The sequence below is a fragment of the Pogona vitticeps genome, chromosome 2, assembly GCF_051106095.1.
Source record: "Pogona vitticeps strain Pit_001003342236 chromosome 2, PviZW2.1, whole genome shotgun sequence".
Classification (NCBI taxonomy): domain Eukaryota; kingdom Metazoa; phylum Chordata; class Lepidosauria; order Squamata; family Agamidae; genus Pogona; species Pogona vitticeps.
The window spans coordinates 149,828,317-149,842,891 of record NC_135784.1 but is presented as its reverse complement, the minus strand read 5'-3'; the positions used below and the strand labels follow the sequence as shown (position 1 = coordinate 149,842,891).

The window sequence follows — 14,575 nt, the reverse complement described above, 5'->3', positions numbered from 1 at the left end:
CTCTCTTCCTCAGAAGTTGGAAGCTCCAGATCGGTTTTGCAGTTCCGCCCCCCCTTCCCAAACAGGAGGAGCGGGAGTGGTTGTGGAAGGCAGACACATCGCAAGGTGCTTTACTTTGAAATAGGCATTCAAAAATACCAAATTGCTTATAAATAACTAGAATTTACATCCCTGCCAAATTCAACTACCCTTCTGCCAGCACAGTAAAATACTGTACCACACTTTCTAAACAAAATACTGTACACATGATTCCTAAAAAGCAAACTCCTGCTTCGCTGTAAAACGTTTTGTGTAAGGCCCTGGTCACATGAGGGGAAAGTTCTCTAGTTATCCCCCAGCGTTTGTTGCTTTTTTTTCCTGGTCACACAACCCAGACATTTTTTTTCATCCAGCGGTAGAACTGTTATTTTGTACCTTTGTTGTACTGGCTTATTCCTTTATGGGATTGCTTGTGTGCAGTACTTGCCCTGCTTATTTTCAGAATGGAAGCCAAGAAGGTGGCTGCCATTACTGCAACAGGTATATTTTAAAATAAAAAAAAACATGCCTGATACATCAATACGTTAGTAAAAGTATCATCGGGGGTCTTCTGCCATTACATCACTGCTGAGTTTATCTATCTATATCTATATCTAATATATATCTCTATATACTGTATACAGTATATACAGTGTGTGTGTGTGTATATATAAAATATAAAAATTGTAAAGGCAAGCTTTCTGTTTTTAGTGAGGTGAAGAGCCTACCAATTGGTACTTTTGTCACCTCATGTGGCATCTAAGACACATGAGTCATAGACATTGCTTCAGACCCACATTTTGGAATTTCTGCTTGAATCCGAAGATTTATACCAACTTTGCCTGATGAAGAGTTCTGTAGAACTTGAAAGCTCACCTAATGTGTTGACTTTTACTGAGCCAATAAAGGTATTGCCTAATATAAAACTTTGATTTATGAACAGGGGGGCCCTGGCATTACCTGTCTTCCTATACTCCACTGAGGGGGGTCTTGTCATCCAAGATGAAAGGACTGCCCCTCCATCCCACTTGAACCACCAGTTGCTTTTGAATTCACATGTAAAAAGGGGATTTGTTCAATGTATGTTTTGTCTCACTGTTTGACTGTGTTCCCTTGTCTTTTGAATGTGTTATGAGAGAACCAGCACAATGTAATGGTCAGAGTGCTGGAGACCTGAGTTCAAATCAACACAGGACCATGAAGTGAGTGCACTTGGTGACCTTGATCCAGTGGCAACCCCATCTACTTCACAGTGTGGTTGTGAGGATAAAGTGGGGGTGGAGGAGAGCCACATAGGCCATCTTTGGGAGGAAGAGCAGGATAAAAACAAACGGATCGGTAATAATAGGAGACAAAATTTGCCAGCAGACTTGAATGTAGGTCTTTTCTACCCATTAACTTCAACTGGGCTCTGTGACTTGGGAAAAATTGGTAGATGTATCTGCTCCAACTGTGCATGGTCAGTAGCAACTTGTTGATTATGTTTTGACTTGTTTCCTTGAAACGTGCCAACATAGTAGACTTGTGCCATAGTAATGCCCTTGGTAGGCCTTTGCTAAGTAAGCGAAGTGTTTATGAAGGAATCTGGAGACACAAATTTACTATTCCCAAACCACAGTGTTGTAGGAGTCTAATGATGTAGGATATATCTCCATGTGATCACACCCCAAGAACCAGAGTGGAAAACACTTGTTGTTTAATTGTTAATTTGCGTCCGGCTCTTCGTGACCCCATGGACCAGAGCATGCCAGGCCCTCCTGTATTCCACTGCCTCCTGGAGTTGGGTCAAATTCATGTTGGTAGCTTCAATGACACTGTTTAACCATCTCGTCGCCTGTCGTCCCCTTTCTCCTCTTGCCTTCACACTTCCCCAACAACAGGGTCTTTTCTAGGGAGTCTTCTCTTCTCATGAGATGGCCAAAGTACCCGAGCCTCAGCTTCAGGATCTGTCCCTCCAGTGAGCACTCAGGGTTGATTTCCTTCAGAACAGACAGGTTTGTTCTCTTTGCAGTCCAGGGGACTCTCAAGGGTCTCCTCCAGCACCACAATTCAAAAGCATCAATTCTTCGGCGGTCAGCCTTCTTTATGGTCCAGCTCTATACATCGCTATTGGAAAAACCATAGCTTCGACTATGCGGACCTTTGTCAGCAAGGCGATATCTCTTGCTTTTTAAGATGCTGTCTAGGTTTGTTATCACTTTCTTCCTAAGAAGCAGGAGTCTTTTAATTTCGTGGCTGCTGTCTCCAGCTGCAGTGATCATGGAGTCCAAGAAAGTAAAATCTGACACTGCCTCCATATCTTCCCCTTCTATTTGCCAGGAGGTGACGGGACCAGTGGTCATGATCTTAGTTTTTTTGATGTTGAGCTTCAGACCATTTTTTGCGCTCTCCTCTTTCACCCTCATTAAGAGGTTCTTTAATTCCTCCTCACTTTCTGCCACCAGAGTGGTATCATCTGCATATCAGAGATTGTTGATATTTCTTCCGGCAATCTTAATTCCATTTTGGGATTCATCCAGTCCTGGCTTCCGCACAATGCATTCTGCATATAAATTAAATAAGCAGGGAGACAACATACAGCCTTGTCGTACTTCTTTCCCAATTTTGAACCAATCAGTTGTTCCATATCCAGGTTGAATGTTGCTTCCTGTCCCACATGTAGTAGATGTTTTTGTGGAACTCTCTGGCTTTGTCCATCATCCAGCGCATGTTAGCAATTCGGTCTCTAGTTCTTCTGCCCCTCGAAATCCAGCTTGTACTTCTGGGAGTTCTCGGTCCTCATACTGCTGAAGCGTACCTGGTTTAGATTATATCTGTCTAGCCCAGTGATTTTTCCTAATTTCTTCAGTTTAAGCTTGAGTTTTGCTATAAGAAGCTCATGATCAGAGCCACAATCAGCTCCAGGTCTTGTTTTTGCTAGTTGTATAGAGCTTCTCCATCTTTGCCTGCAGAGAATATAATCAATCTGATTTCAGTATTGCCCATCTGGTGATGTCCATGTGCATAGTCGCCTCTTGTGTTGTTGGAAAAGAGTGTTTGTGATGACCAGGTTGTTCTCTTGACAAAACTCTACTAGCCTTTGACCTGCTTCGTTTTGAACTCCAAGGCCAAACTTTCCTGTTGTTCCTTTTATCTCTTGACTCCCTACTTTAGCATTCCAATCCCCTAGAATGAAAAGAACATCTTTCTTTGGTGTCAAATCTAGAAGGTGTTGTAAGTCTTCATAGAATTGGTCAATTTCAGCCTCTTCAGCATCGGTGGTTGGTGCATAAACTTGGATTACTGTGATGTTGAAAGGTCTGCCTTGGATTCGTATTGAAATCATTCTGTCATTTTTGAGATTGTATCCCAGTACAGCTTTTCCCACTCTTTAGTTGATGATGAGGGCTACTCCATTTCTTCTACGGGATTCTTGCCCACAATAGTAGGTATGGTAATCGTCTGAAGTAAATTCACCCATTCCTGTCCATTTTAGTTCACTGATGCCCTGGATGTCAATGTTTATTCTTGCAATCTCCTGTTTGACCACATCCAGCTTCCCGAGGTTCATAGATCTTACATTCCAGGTTCCTATGCAGTATTTTTCTTTGCAGCATCGGACTTTCCTTTCACTTCCAGGCACGTCCATGGCTGAACGTCCTTTCGGCTTTGGCACAACCACTTCATTAGCTCTGGAGCTACTTGCCCTTGTCCTCCGCTCTTCCTCAATAGCATGTTGGACGCCTTCCGACCTGAGGGGCTCATCTTCCAATGTTATATCTTTTAGCCTTTTGTTTCTGTCCATGGAATTTTCTTGGCAAAGATTCTGGAGTGGCATTGCCAGTTCCTCCTCTGGGTGGATTGCATTTAGTCGGAACTCTTCACTATGTCCTGTCCGTCTTGGGTGTCCCTGCACGGCATAGCCCATAGCTCCTCCGAATTACTCAAGCCCCTTCACCACAACAAGGCAGCAATCCGTGAAGGGGTGGGGAACACTAGAGGGAGACAAATGGAAGATGATGTTGCTTGGACCCTTGCTCTTGTCTCTCCCCATATTCTATTGATGAAGTAGTGGCATTACATGCTAAAAGCAATACTCAGAAGCCCCGTATCACCCATAAAAGTATAGTCCAGGTTTGTCTGGCTGCCTAGCCGCATAGCTATAATACAGCTTCCTTCCATAAGTCTCCGTGCTGACATTTCTTGCTTCCCTGTCTCGCTAAATAGTCAGGGAAATGAAGACTGCTAAGAGCTGGGTGGAGAGGGGGACTCCCTGGTCACCATCTGTGGTGTGTTTATGTGCTGTCAAGTTGCTTCCATGCTAACAGCTGTGTGACATGATTATAAGCTGTCATGTTGACAACCGTGGTTCTAAAGTGATCCAGAAACTTGAGAAAATTCCCCAATTAAAAATAAATCAGGCACATTGATTTCATTTATTTAACCGAGGTTAATTGCCATCCACGCTGCTTATCAACCCACTGCGGACTGTCCCAGTGCTGCTTCTGTAAAATGATCTACACCGCCTGTGCTGGCCTTGGGAGAAAGTGGATGATCACATAGTCTGCCACTGAAGTTGGCAAGTAAGAGAAAGGAAGGAAGAAGAGTTTTGCATCCCAGCCTGCAGAGTAACGAGTGCGGGGATATCGGGATGTCAAGGCATGCTCTAAGCAGTCAGTGACCAGGCGGAGGTTCTTGCTGGCTTTCTTTGAGAATTGTCGGCATAACTTGAAGTCTGTGTAAAAAAATAATAATAAAGAAAAAAATTTAAAACTCCCATAAGATAAAGAGGGCAATCTGAAGTTTCTGATAGCCAAAGAAGCAGAACAGCTCTGTAAAAATCTCCAGTGAAATTTAGAGAGGGGTGGGATCTTTGAAGCGTCTATGATACGTGAAAAAGTTGAGGGTAAAACTAGATAAGACAGCACATATTTAGAAGAAGTGCTCCCTCAAGGGATAAAAAGACATCTGTTTGTCATAGCACATGGCTTTCTTCCACTACCTGTCAAAGATTTTACATTCTTTGTTCTGTGATTGCTGCATGGAAGGTAAACATGAGCTCAAGCCTATATCTTTAAAGAGGACCCCATTGTACATAAGAGAGAAGAGCTCAGAAAATACTTATTCTCCTTTACATTGAATTAGTCCTTAAGATTTCTATGGGAGGCTTGAGGGAGTGGTTAATCTTCAGCAGGTCCAGAACTCAGCAGCCAGATTGCTAACTGGAGCTGGTTGCAGGGATCACTTAACCTCCCATGTTACAGCAGCTCCACTGGCTGCTGATCCATCTAAAGGCAGAATTCAAAGTTTTGGTTCTAACCTATAAAGCTCCAAACAGCTTGGGTCAAAGCTATCTCAAGGACTACATCTCTCTTTATGAGACTGTTCGAATGTTATTTATTTATTTATTCAGCGATCATCTGGAGAGGCCTTTCTCTTGACCGCACCACCTTCACAAGTGTGTTTGGTTTGGATCCGAGAGAGGTCCTTCTCTGTTGCTGCCCCCAAGACTCTGGAACTCCCTCCCACAAGAGGCTAGGCTGACCCCATCTTTGCTGTCCTTCCGCAAGCAGGCAAGGTCTCCCTCAGTGACTGGCTGCCTGAGTGGGGTTTTAAATGAACTGTTGTGTCTTATTGCTTTGAATTTGTTTATTATATATTTATTTTAAATATTTTAACTCACTTTTCTCCTTGAAAATGACACAAGGTGGCTTAAAAACAAATAAAAGACAGTATTAAAGCTAACAAATAGTGAGTATACAATACTAAAACGATCAATGAATACAATAAAAAACACCCCTTAATTATCACCAAAACACCTTCAATGCAGTAACGTACAACGATCCATTAAAAAACACACACACCAATCAGCAGGTGCTGATTACGTTTTTTAGTTTAGGATCTATATATTTGGTCCTTTTTAGTAGCGGTGGGCACTAACAGGCAGGGAAGCTGAGGTGTTGCTTCCGAGTCGGTGCCCACTAGAGGGATGGGGGCACCAAACCACAGAACACCTGTTTTATCATCCACTGAACTGGCACAAACCATCAGTTCAGCAGGTTGTGTCCATCTCTGTTTTTTTAGTATTTGTATACTCACTGCTGTTTTTAGTTTTAAACACTGTATTTAATGATGTAAGCTGCCTTGGGTCCTTTTTAAGGAGAAAGGCAGGATAAAAATACAATGGATGGATGGATGGATGGATGGATGGATGGATGGATGGATGGATGGATGGATGGATGGATGGATGGATGGATGGATGGATGGATGGATGGATGGATGGATGGATGGATGCATGAATGAATGAATGAATGATCTCTAGGTCTGACAATTACTTTTCTGGACTGATATATATACAGAAGAGGACTCACTAATTCAGTATCAAATACAGATTGAAATAAGAGCCAATTTACTCACAAGTATCTAAATATTCCTGCCCATAGCATTCTCTGATGTCAGGAGGTGTCTGGTCCCACATTTTCTGATAGTTCTCTTCTAGGACATTGACAACTGCTGTATTGAAAGCACCAGGCTCCACAATGCTGATATGGACTCCAAAAGGATGGAGCTCTCGCCTGAATTTGAATGAAGAGGCTACTTATTAATCTATAATAATTAATAACCTTGCCTTTTAAGACATAAGACATAAGACATAAGAAATTTATTTGTCATTGCACTCACAAGTGGGTGCAACAAAATGAGGTGCTCAATGTTTTGTACATTTATTGCGATTCCTCCTCCGGAACTTCCTTTAATGGGTCAGAAGTCCCAGGAATGCACGTGTAATGTTGCAACCTTCACACTGATTGGACCCAGTCACAGTGTATTGTCAGTGTCTCCCTTTGTCAAGCACCCAGGGATTTTGCAGGAATCAGATCTTGTATAATAGAGCTGGTGAAAACCAAGTGGATATTTTAGAAGCTATTAGAGTTAAGAGTTTAGAAGCCAGGGTTTGGGAAGCAAACAGCTCTGGTGAGCCACGCAAAGCATCAGCTCACTGGAGGTAGGGGTCCTCCCAGGGAATAAATAGGTGTTGTTGATGGTCAACAAAGGCAGCTGCCTCACTTTTCCTAACAGGGGAAACATGTTCTGGAAACATTAGAAATGGCCCAAGTACACCTTAGAACCTCAGAACTACAGAGTTGGAAGGGACCCTATAGATCAGTGGTCCCTAACCTTTTTAACACCACGGACTGGTTGGGGAAGGTGGGGCACCCCCCTCCTGCATTCAAGCGCATGCATGAAGGGGTCAGTGTGTGCTTGCACAAGTGCATGAAGGAGTGGGGGGCACTCACACGATTGTGTGTGCACTCGTGCATATGTGTGAAGGGGCTGTGTGGGTGTATGTATGTGTGGGTTGGTGGGAGATCTGTCTCAGCGTCCTGGTCTGGCCCAGGCCACGGACTGGCACTGGGCCGCAGACCAGGGGTTGAGGAACCCTGCTATAGATCATTAAGTCTAGCCCCTTGTCAAGGAGGCAAGGGAATCGAACTGCTAACCTGTGCCTCCTCAGCCAGAGACTAAGCCACTGAACTGTTCATGCTGCAATGCAGGTCAAATAACAGTTTATTATTTAGTTTCTTTATTTTCTGTATGTGCAGAGACACAGGAGGAGACCCAATGGACTCTCCAGACCCCAGCAGAGTGGCATATCTGATCACCAGCAAATCTCCTGCTGCTGCTCTTGGGTCTGTTGTGTCTGTGCCAGTAATTTAAAAATTAATGTATAAATAAATAAACCCACATAAGGTTTTTTTAAATGGTAGTAGGATCTGGATTGGCAGGCACCTTATGTAGGCTTCACAAAAACGGCTGAGGAACGCACACATGGCCCTTAGGTCAAAGGTTTGTCATACTTCTTCTTCTCTCTCTCTCTCTCTCTCTCTCTCTCTCTCTCTCTGTGTGTGTGTGTGTGTGTGTGTGTGTGTATGTAGGGGAGGAGTGAGGAGTGCAATCTGTGTGCATTTGTGTGCAAATGGTTCTGTTGACAAGAGATGGAAGAGTACAGTATATGGGTTTGTGGATGTGATTGAGAGAGGAAAGGAAAGGAAGAGGTCACATCTGGCTGCATTCGCCATTTATAAAAACCATTCATGGCTTTCCTAACATGTTCAGTTTTTCCACTATATTATCAAGTGTCATGCCTCTACTTACAAACAGCGCCTCGACTTACGAATGAAAAACAGCCTGGACAGATTAAATGGTTTTCAATGCATTCCTATGGGAAATCTTGCCTCGACTTACAGACTTTCAATGTATCTGATCCAATACGGATTAAGTTCGTAAGTTGAGGTACCACTGTATAACTCTCTGTCTGTCTCACTCACTAACGCACGCGCACACACACACACACGTACCTACTGATTTGTGCACTCAAGAATCCCAGTGGTGATTGAATATCCACGATTTGTAACTTCAAGAACTTAATATGATGCTTTAAGAATATAACCATGAAAACTTAACGAAAGAAATGGTCGATCAGACCAGATGGGCGGGATATAAATAAATAAATAAATAAATAAATAAAAAGTGCTTTAACAAACTTAAAGTGGTCTTTCCATTCTTCCAAATGTGTACATACTGTATTTGTATGCACTGGAGAACTTTGAAAAACTCTCCCTTTTCCCTAATGCTGTGCAACACTTCAAACAGCCTGCCAACTTTGCAATGGACCATAAAAGGAGAGTTGGGGATTGGCAGAGGTAGGGATCAATGGAAGGTTGTGTGTGGTCTGTGACAGGGATCAAACCACATCAGACTAAGGATGCAGCGGGGTCACTGTCACCAAAACAACCAGTGTTCTCTGTGTGATCACCTAATCTAAATAGACGTGTAAAATTAGTTGCGGATCACGCCACAACAAAGCTGAATCGTTGAAATCCTGTTGTGTAACATAGGCAAATCTATAAGTTTTGCTGTGTTCCTTGCCCAACCAAGAGCTGACTTGGTGCTCTTTATTTACTGTCAAGAAACTGGCCAAAACTTCTGAATGTGCTTATGTTACACACAGCAGGATTTTCAGCCACTGTCATCTTGTTCTCTTTGTTATTGTTTCAACATGCATAACAAAGCATGTGCTGAACCATTACAGTGGGGTCTTGACTTGAGAACTTAATCCGTATTGGAAGGCGGTTCTCAAGTCAAAAAGTTCGCAGGTCAAATCTGCATTTCCCATAGGAATGCATTGAAAACCATTTGATCCGTATCTGCTCTTTTCCGTCCATAGAAACTAATGGGAAGCTGCTATTCTGCCTTCGACCACTAGAGGGGGATATTTTGTTTCTTTTTTTCTTAGGTCAAGAAAGGTTCAGGGAAGGCAGGGAAAATACAGTCCAGGCAGGACAGTACCAGGCAGTCCGAAGACTGTCTCCCAATCCACTCTCTAAACGCTGGGAGGAGTGAGGAAGCAGACAGGCACCCTTTTCACTGGCCAACAGTTAACTGAAAGTTCAAATTTTGCACTTTCCCTGCCTCCCACGTGTTTTTTTTCATTCTTAACTCAAATCTAAGTATGTAAGTCAAGTCAATATTTTCCTATGAAAGTGGTTCTTAAGTCAAAATGTTCTTAACTCAAGCCGTTCTTAAGTCAAGACCCCACTGTATTGATATTCCTCCCCAATCCCACTAAACTATAAGAGGAGCTAAGAAGTTATGATTTCACTGCAAAGTAACTGACTTGTTACTTGACATTCAGCTTCACTAAACCTTAGCTGCCGCTTAAGACAAACAGCTAATCAGCTGGCATTTTTACCTCAGGCTGTCCGAGAAGGCTTCTACGCCGAACTTGGAAACACAGTAGTTTCCTCCAGAGCTTGCCAATCTTCCAGATGTACTGGCCACGTTGACCACCCTCCCTCTGGCTTTTCTCACCAGGGGCATCATGTGCAGTGTTACGTCGACCACCCCAAGGAGGTTAACATTTATCATCTTTGCAAAGTCCTCCTTGGTCAGCCATTCATTGGGGCCTGTAGGAACAACTATACCAGCATTGTTTACTAGGCCCCAGAGTCCTGTGACAAAAGATAATTTATAAATTATTATAGTTTATTTACATGTTATGTAGATGTAAGAAAATTCTGGGCAGTGTTTCCTTTTACATCGGTCCGGGTTTTTAAAAATACAGATTATAAATGAGAGACAAAGTCTCAGGATGTAGAAAATAGAATCAAGCTCTTTATTCTGTATTTCTTTAAATGAGTTGTTTAAAAGCCCTGGGTCAATGTGTTTCAACAAATCCTTCTTTAGGAGCTAAGCATAACAGAAAACCAATTTCCCTTTTTAGTAAAAGCCTTTCACAGTTACCAGGAACTCTGTCCACAGCCCAGAACACCAGATCTTTTATTGTATGGTTCTTTTCTGTAAAATGGCCAACTTAGAGGACTGCCTAATAGTTTATTTCTTAAATTACTAAGGTGTTCACCCATTCATACTTTAAGAGGTCTAGAGGTGTGTTGTTGTTTTTTTATAGAATCTGGCCAAATTAGATAAAGACCTAAAGAATTTTCATGAAGAGCTCAAAGAATTTAAATATTAAAAAAAACTCCTAAGAGTTAAAAGGATTATGCCACTAATAAGATTTGCCCTTGGCAATACAAGAAGCCCAAAAAAGTTTATTTCAATCTGGACATGAACTCCACAGCTTAGTACTGTACACAGACTGGGAATCTGCAGGCGAGGGCAGCAGTGATGACAGCAGACCTTTTTTAGAATCAGAGGGAAGAGAAAGAAAACAGAGGAGATATGGCCACACCACAAAGGGCAGAGCAGCGCCCAAGGAAACTTCTTGTCCACTCTGGTTCACAGGAAGTTGACAATTGTAAACCTGCTCAAGGGGCAATTAAGTGACAGTGAGATGAATGTTTTAGAAAAAGGATTATCTTTTGTCCCCACACCCGGACATGATTCTACTCAAGTGAGACTGGATCTGTTCCGTTTCTTTAGGAATGTTAAATTAAGGCACTTCTTTGGTAAGTCAGAATCACATTCTGGGGTAGATAGAGCTAATTTTAGATGTAAATCTTGCCTTATACCCCCAGGCAACTCTGTCCCCACTATGACAACATTTTGAAAAATTGGTTTTAAAAGATTTGGATAGATTAGAGAAGTCCAGTAAATCCCCATGGAACAACATGAGTAAGGCAGAGAAGCATGCCCTTAGATCCCTCTCTTCTGATCCATTTATTGTGATAAAAAGAGCTGATAAAGATGGGGCCACTGTTATTCAGAACACCAATGAGTACAAGCAGGAAATTCTTAGACAATTGTCTGACACAAATGCCTGTGAACTGTACCCTTATGATCCTATTAAGGAAATCACTAAGCAGATCAAAATTACACTGGAGGAAGACCTTGTTTTGGGTTGTATCAGTAATGCAGAGTATAAATTTCTACTCAATGACCATAATCCCAGAATTCAATTTTTTTACACCCTTCCCAAAATTCATAAGGCAGACAATCCCGTGACAGGTAGACCCATAGTCTCCGGTTCCAATTCAATCCTTGAACCATTATCCAAATGTATTGATCACTTTTTGAAACCATTCATACTCAAGATTCGCTCATAAGTTCAAGACACAAGAGATGTAGTTAATAAATTAGGAGGAGGCATAATAAAAGATAGTGACATCTTAGTTACCTTGGATGTAAAATCTCTATACACTAATATACCTCACAAAGAAGCGTTAGAGATCCTTTTCGTCATTGTTTAGTTGTTAACTCGTGTCCGACTTTTCATGACCCCATGGACCAGAGCATGCCAGGCCCTCCTGTCTTCCACTGCCTCCTGGAGTTGGGTCAAATTCATGTTGGTCGCTTCAATGACACTGTCCAACCATTTCATCCTCTGTCGTCCCCTTCTCCTCTTGCCTTTACACTTTCCCAACATCAGAGACTTTTCCAGGGAGTCTTCTCATAAGATGGCCAAAGTATTGGAGCCTCAGCTTCGGGATCTGTCCTTCCAGTGAGTGCTCAGGGTTGATTTCCTTCAGAACAGATAGGTTTGTTCTCCTTGCAGATAGGTTTGTTCTCTCAAGAGTCCCCTCCAGCACCACAATTCAAAAGCATCAATTCTTTGGCGGTCCGCCTTCTTTATGGTCCAGCTCTCACTTCCATACATCACTACTGGAAAAACCATTGCTTTGACTATGCAGACCTTTGTCAGCAAGGTGATGTTTCTGCTTTTTAAGATTCTTTTTAAGATTTTGTCATTGCTTTCCTCTAGAAACCTAGACAGCATCTTAAAAAGCAGAGACATCACCTTGCTGACAAAGGTCCGCATAGTCAAAGCTATGGTTTTTCCAGTAGTGATGTATGGAAGTAAGAGCTGGACCATAAAGAAGGTTGACCACTGAAGAATTTATGCTTTTGAATGCCCACATTACAGCCCTTCAGGGATGAGAGGGTAGCTGTCACATTGCTTCTTAATCTCCTCTTTTCCAAGCTAAATAAAATAAAAAATAAAAAATTTTAAAAAGCCGCTCAGAGTGGTCTATTTGATCAGATGGGCGGGATGCAGATCAAATAAATAAAAATAAATAAATAAATTATACTCAGATTTCCTCCACTGTTACTCACCGGACTTAGTTTTCAGACCTCTTATCTTTGCCATCCTCTTTTGGACATACCTCTTATTTTATTGCTGTCAAGTCATGTCTTGAAAAATGTAACAGTGATTTCAAAATATGTGAGATAGTTAAAAAGTGTTTTTACCTTTGCCATGGTGAGTCATTTCCTGTTGTCTGACTCTCGGAACAAAGCAGAAAAAAGCCATGGCATGTTTTTTGTTAGGGTATATATACCAGGGGAACATTCCCATTTGTTTTAATGTTACTGATTCATTTCTTCCTGTTTTAAATGATATTGCCAGCTACACCCATGCTATATGCCAGGGGAAGGTGGCCACCAATATTGCCTCTCATATTCTCTCTCTCTCTTGGCCCCCTTCGCCTTGTCAAAGTCCACTCACAGTGTGGTTCCCAAAGGCAATTCTGAAAGAAGGGTAACAACTGAAAAACAATGGGAATATTTCTTAACACTGAGTGTCAGTGAAAGGGTGTGTGTTACCTATTGTTTTCTAGGTGTCACTAATTTCATAGAATTTTTCCTGCTTTCATCATTGCATCAACCTTTTCTATCAGTTTGAGTTTTTGAGTTCTTTTGTTGTTTGTCATCTTCTTTTCTGACCAGCTTTTGAGAAGCAAGCACAGAAGTATATTCCATGCCGTAAACTCAATTCCTGTACTTATTGCTTCTGATTACTGTATAACTACAGCTGATAACTGTGAGTAAATGTCCCTTCTGTCTTCTTAAGATGCATCTACAATGATCACTTCTTACTTTAAAAAAAGAGCTAGACTGTGCATCCCCAGGGAGGCTTGATGAGACTGGGCTAAATCTCTTCACTCTGTTGTGTTTTCTGCCTTGTACTCTGCTGACAAAAGGAATAAGCAGTTTCGTAATATAAAATGCTTTTCTTTGTTATCAAAATAATAATATATATGGATACTAAATTCTCAGGCTGCATAGCCTATTACCTTTGTCTCCAACACATCCTTTCACCCACTCTGTTGCTGCAGTAACACTCTCCGTGGAGGTGACATCCAAAATGGTGGTTTTCAGTCTCCCTGAGGTGGCCTTCTCGAGCTCCTCTGCCCCTTTCTGGGTAAGACAGGCAGCCAACACCTGCATCCCCCGGGTGTCCAGCTGCCTGGCGAGCAGGTTCCCGAAGCCAGAGTCACAGCCAGTAATGAAGACATACTTCTCTGTCAGTTTCTCCACAGTCTGTCTCTCCCGGTACCATCGACAAAGGAAGTAAAACCCCAACAGGGCAGCCAAGTAGAGCCACATGGCTAAACCCTGCAGAGAAGAATCAACCAGTGTGTAAGAATGGAACCATATGAATTCATCAAACCTAAGTTTCTAGCTAGTTGAGTAGAACATAAGTCAAAGACCAGAAGCAATCTTGTTCTGCTGCAGGAAAAAAGAGAGTAATACATTCATTATTCCAACCTCGCAGGCTATTGACAGTTTTGCTAAATTGTCACAGTAACCTTATTCACTGATCTGATAAATGAAGTAGAAAGAGGACAGCTTACATGAAGTATATTGCCCTAGGTCTATGCATGGCCAACAACAACAACAACAATAATAATAATACAGTAATCTTAGAACCGCAGAGTTGGAAGACACTCTACAGAGATCGTCATGTCTAGTCCCTGCCCAGGAGGCACTGTGGGGGAATTGAACCCCCAACCTGTGGCTCTGCAACCAGGGACCTGGCCAACTGAACTACCCAGCAGTTCTGTGCTGAAATTGTGTGTCAAGGAGGGAGATCTGTTGCAGCTGAGGTGCAGTTTCAAAGATGGAAAGGTTTGGAGGGACCCATTTTACGCATGGGTGGGGCTCAAGGCCCCAAGTGAAGTTAAGCACAGAATGGGCATATAGTGGAGTCTCGACTTACAAACTTAATCCGTATTGGAAGGAAGTTTGTAAGTCGAAAAGTTTGTAAGTCGAATCAGCATTTCCCATAGGAATACACTGAAAACCACTTAATCTGTTCCGGCTGTTTTTGGTTCTTAGG

The 14,575-nt window shown here is 42.3% G+C and overlaps 1 protein-coding gene across 2 annotated transcripts in view; it reads right to left on the bottom strand.

The window, feature by feature from the left end:
* Positions 1-4,418: 4,418 nt before the first annotated feature.
* LOC110085887 (retinol dehydrogenase 7) overlaps positions 4,419-14,575 on the bottom strand; it is a 30,090-nt gene continuing 19,933 nt past the window's right edge. Inside the window, exons 2-5 of one of the 2 annotated variants that reach the window (XM_020806443.3) lie at positions 13,530-13,851; positions 9,749-10,007; positions 6,415-6,572; positions 4,419-4,732 (exon numbers count right to left, since the gene is read on the bottom strand). In XM_020806443.3, coding sequence (XP_020662102.3) covers positions 4,515-4,732; positions 6,415-6,572; positions 9,749-10,007; positions 13,530-13,842 — 948 coding nt within the window. In that variant the 5' untranslated portion in view covers positions 13,843-13,851 and the 3' untranslated portion in view covers positions 4,419-4,514. Of the gene's footprint in view, positions 4,733-6,414; positions 6,573-9,748; positions 10,008-13,529; positions 13,943-14,575 lie in introns of those variants that run through there. The other variant, XM_078384360.1, reaches the window with a different exon arrangement.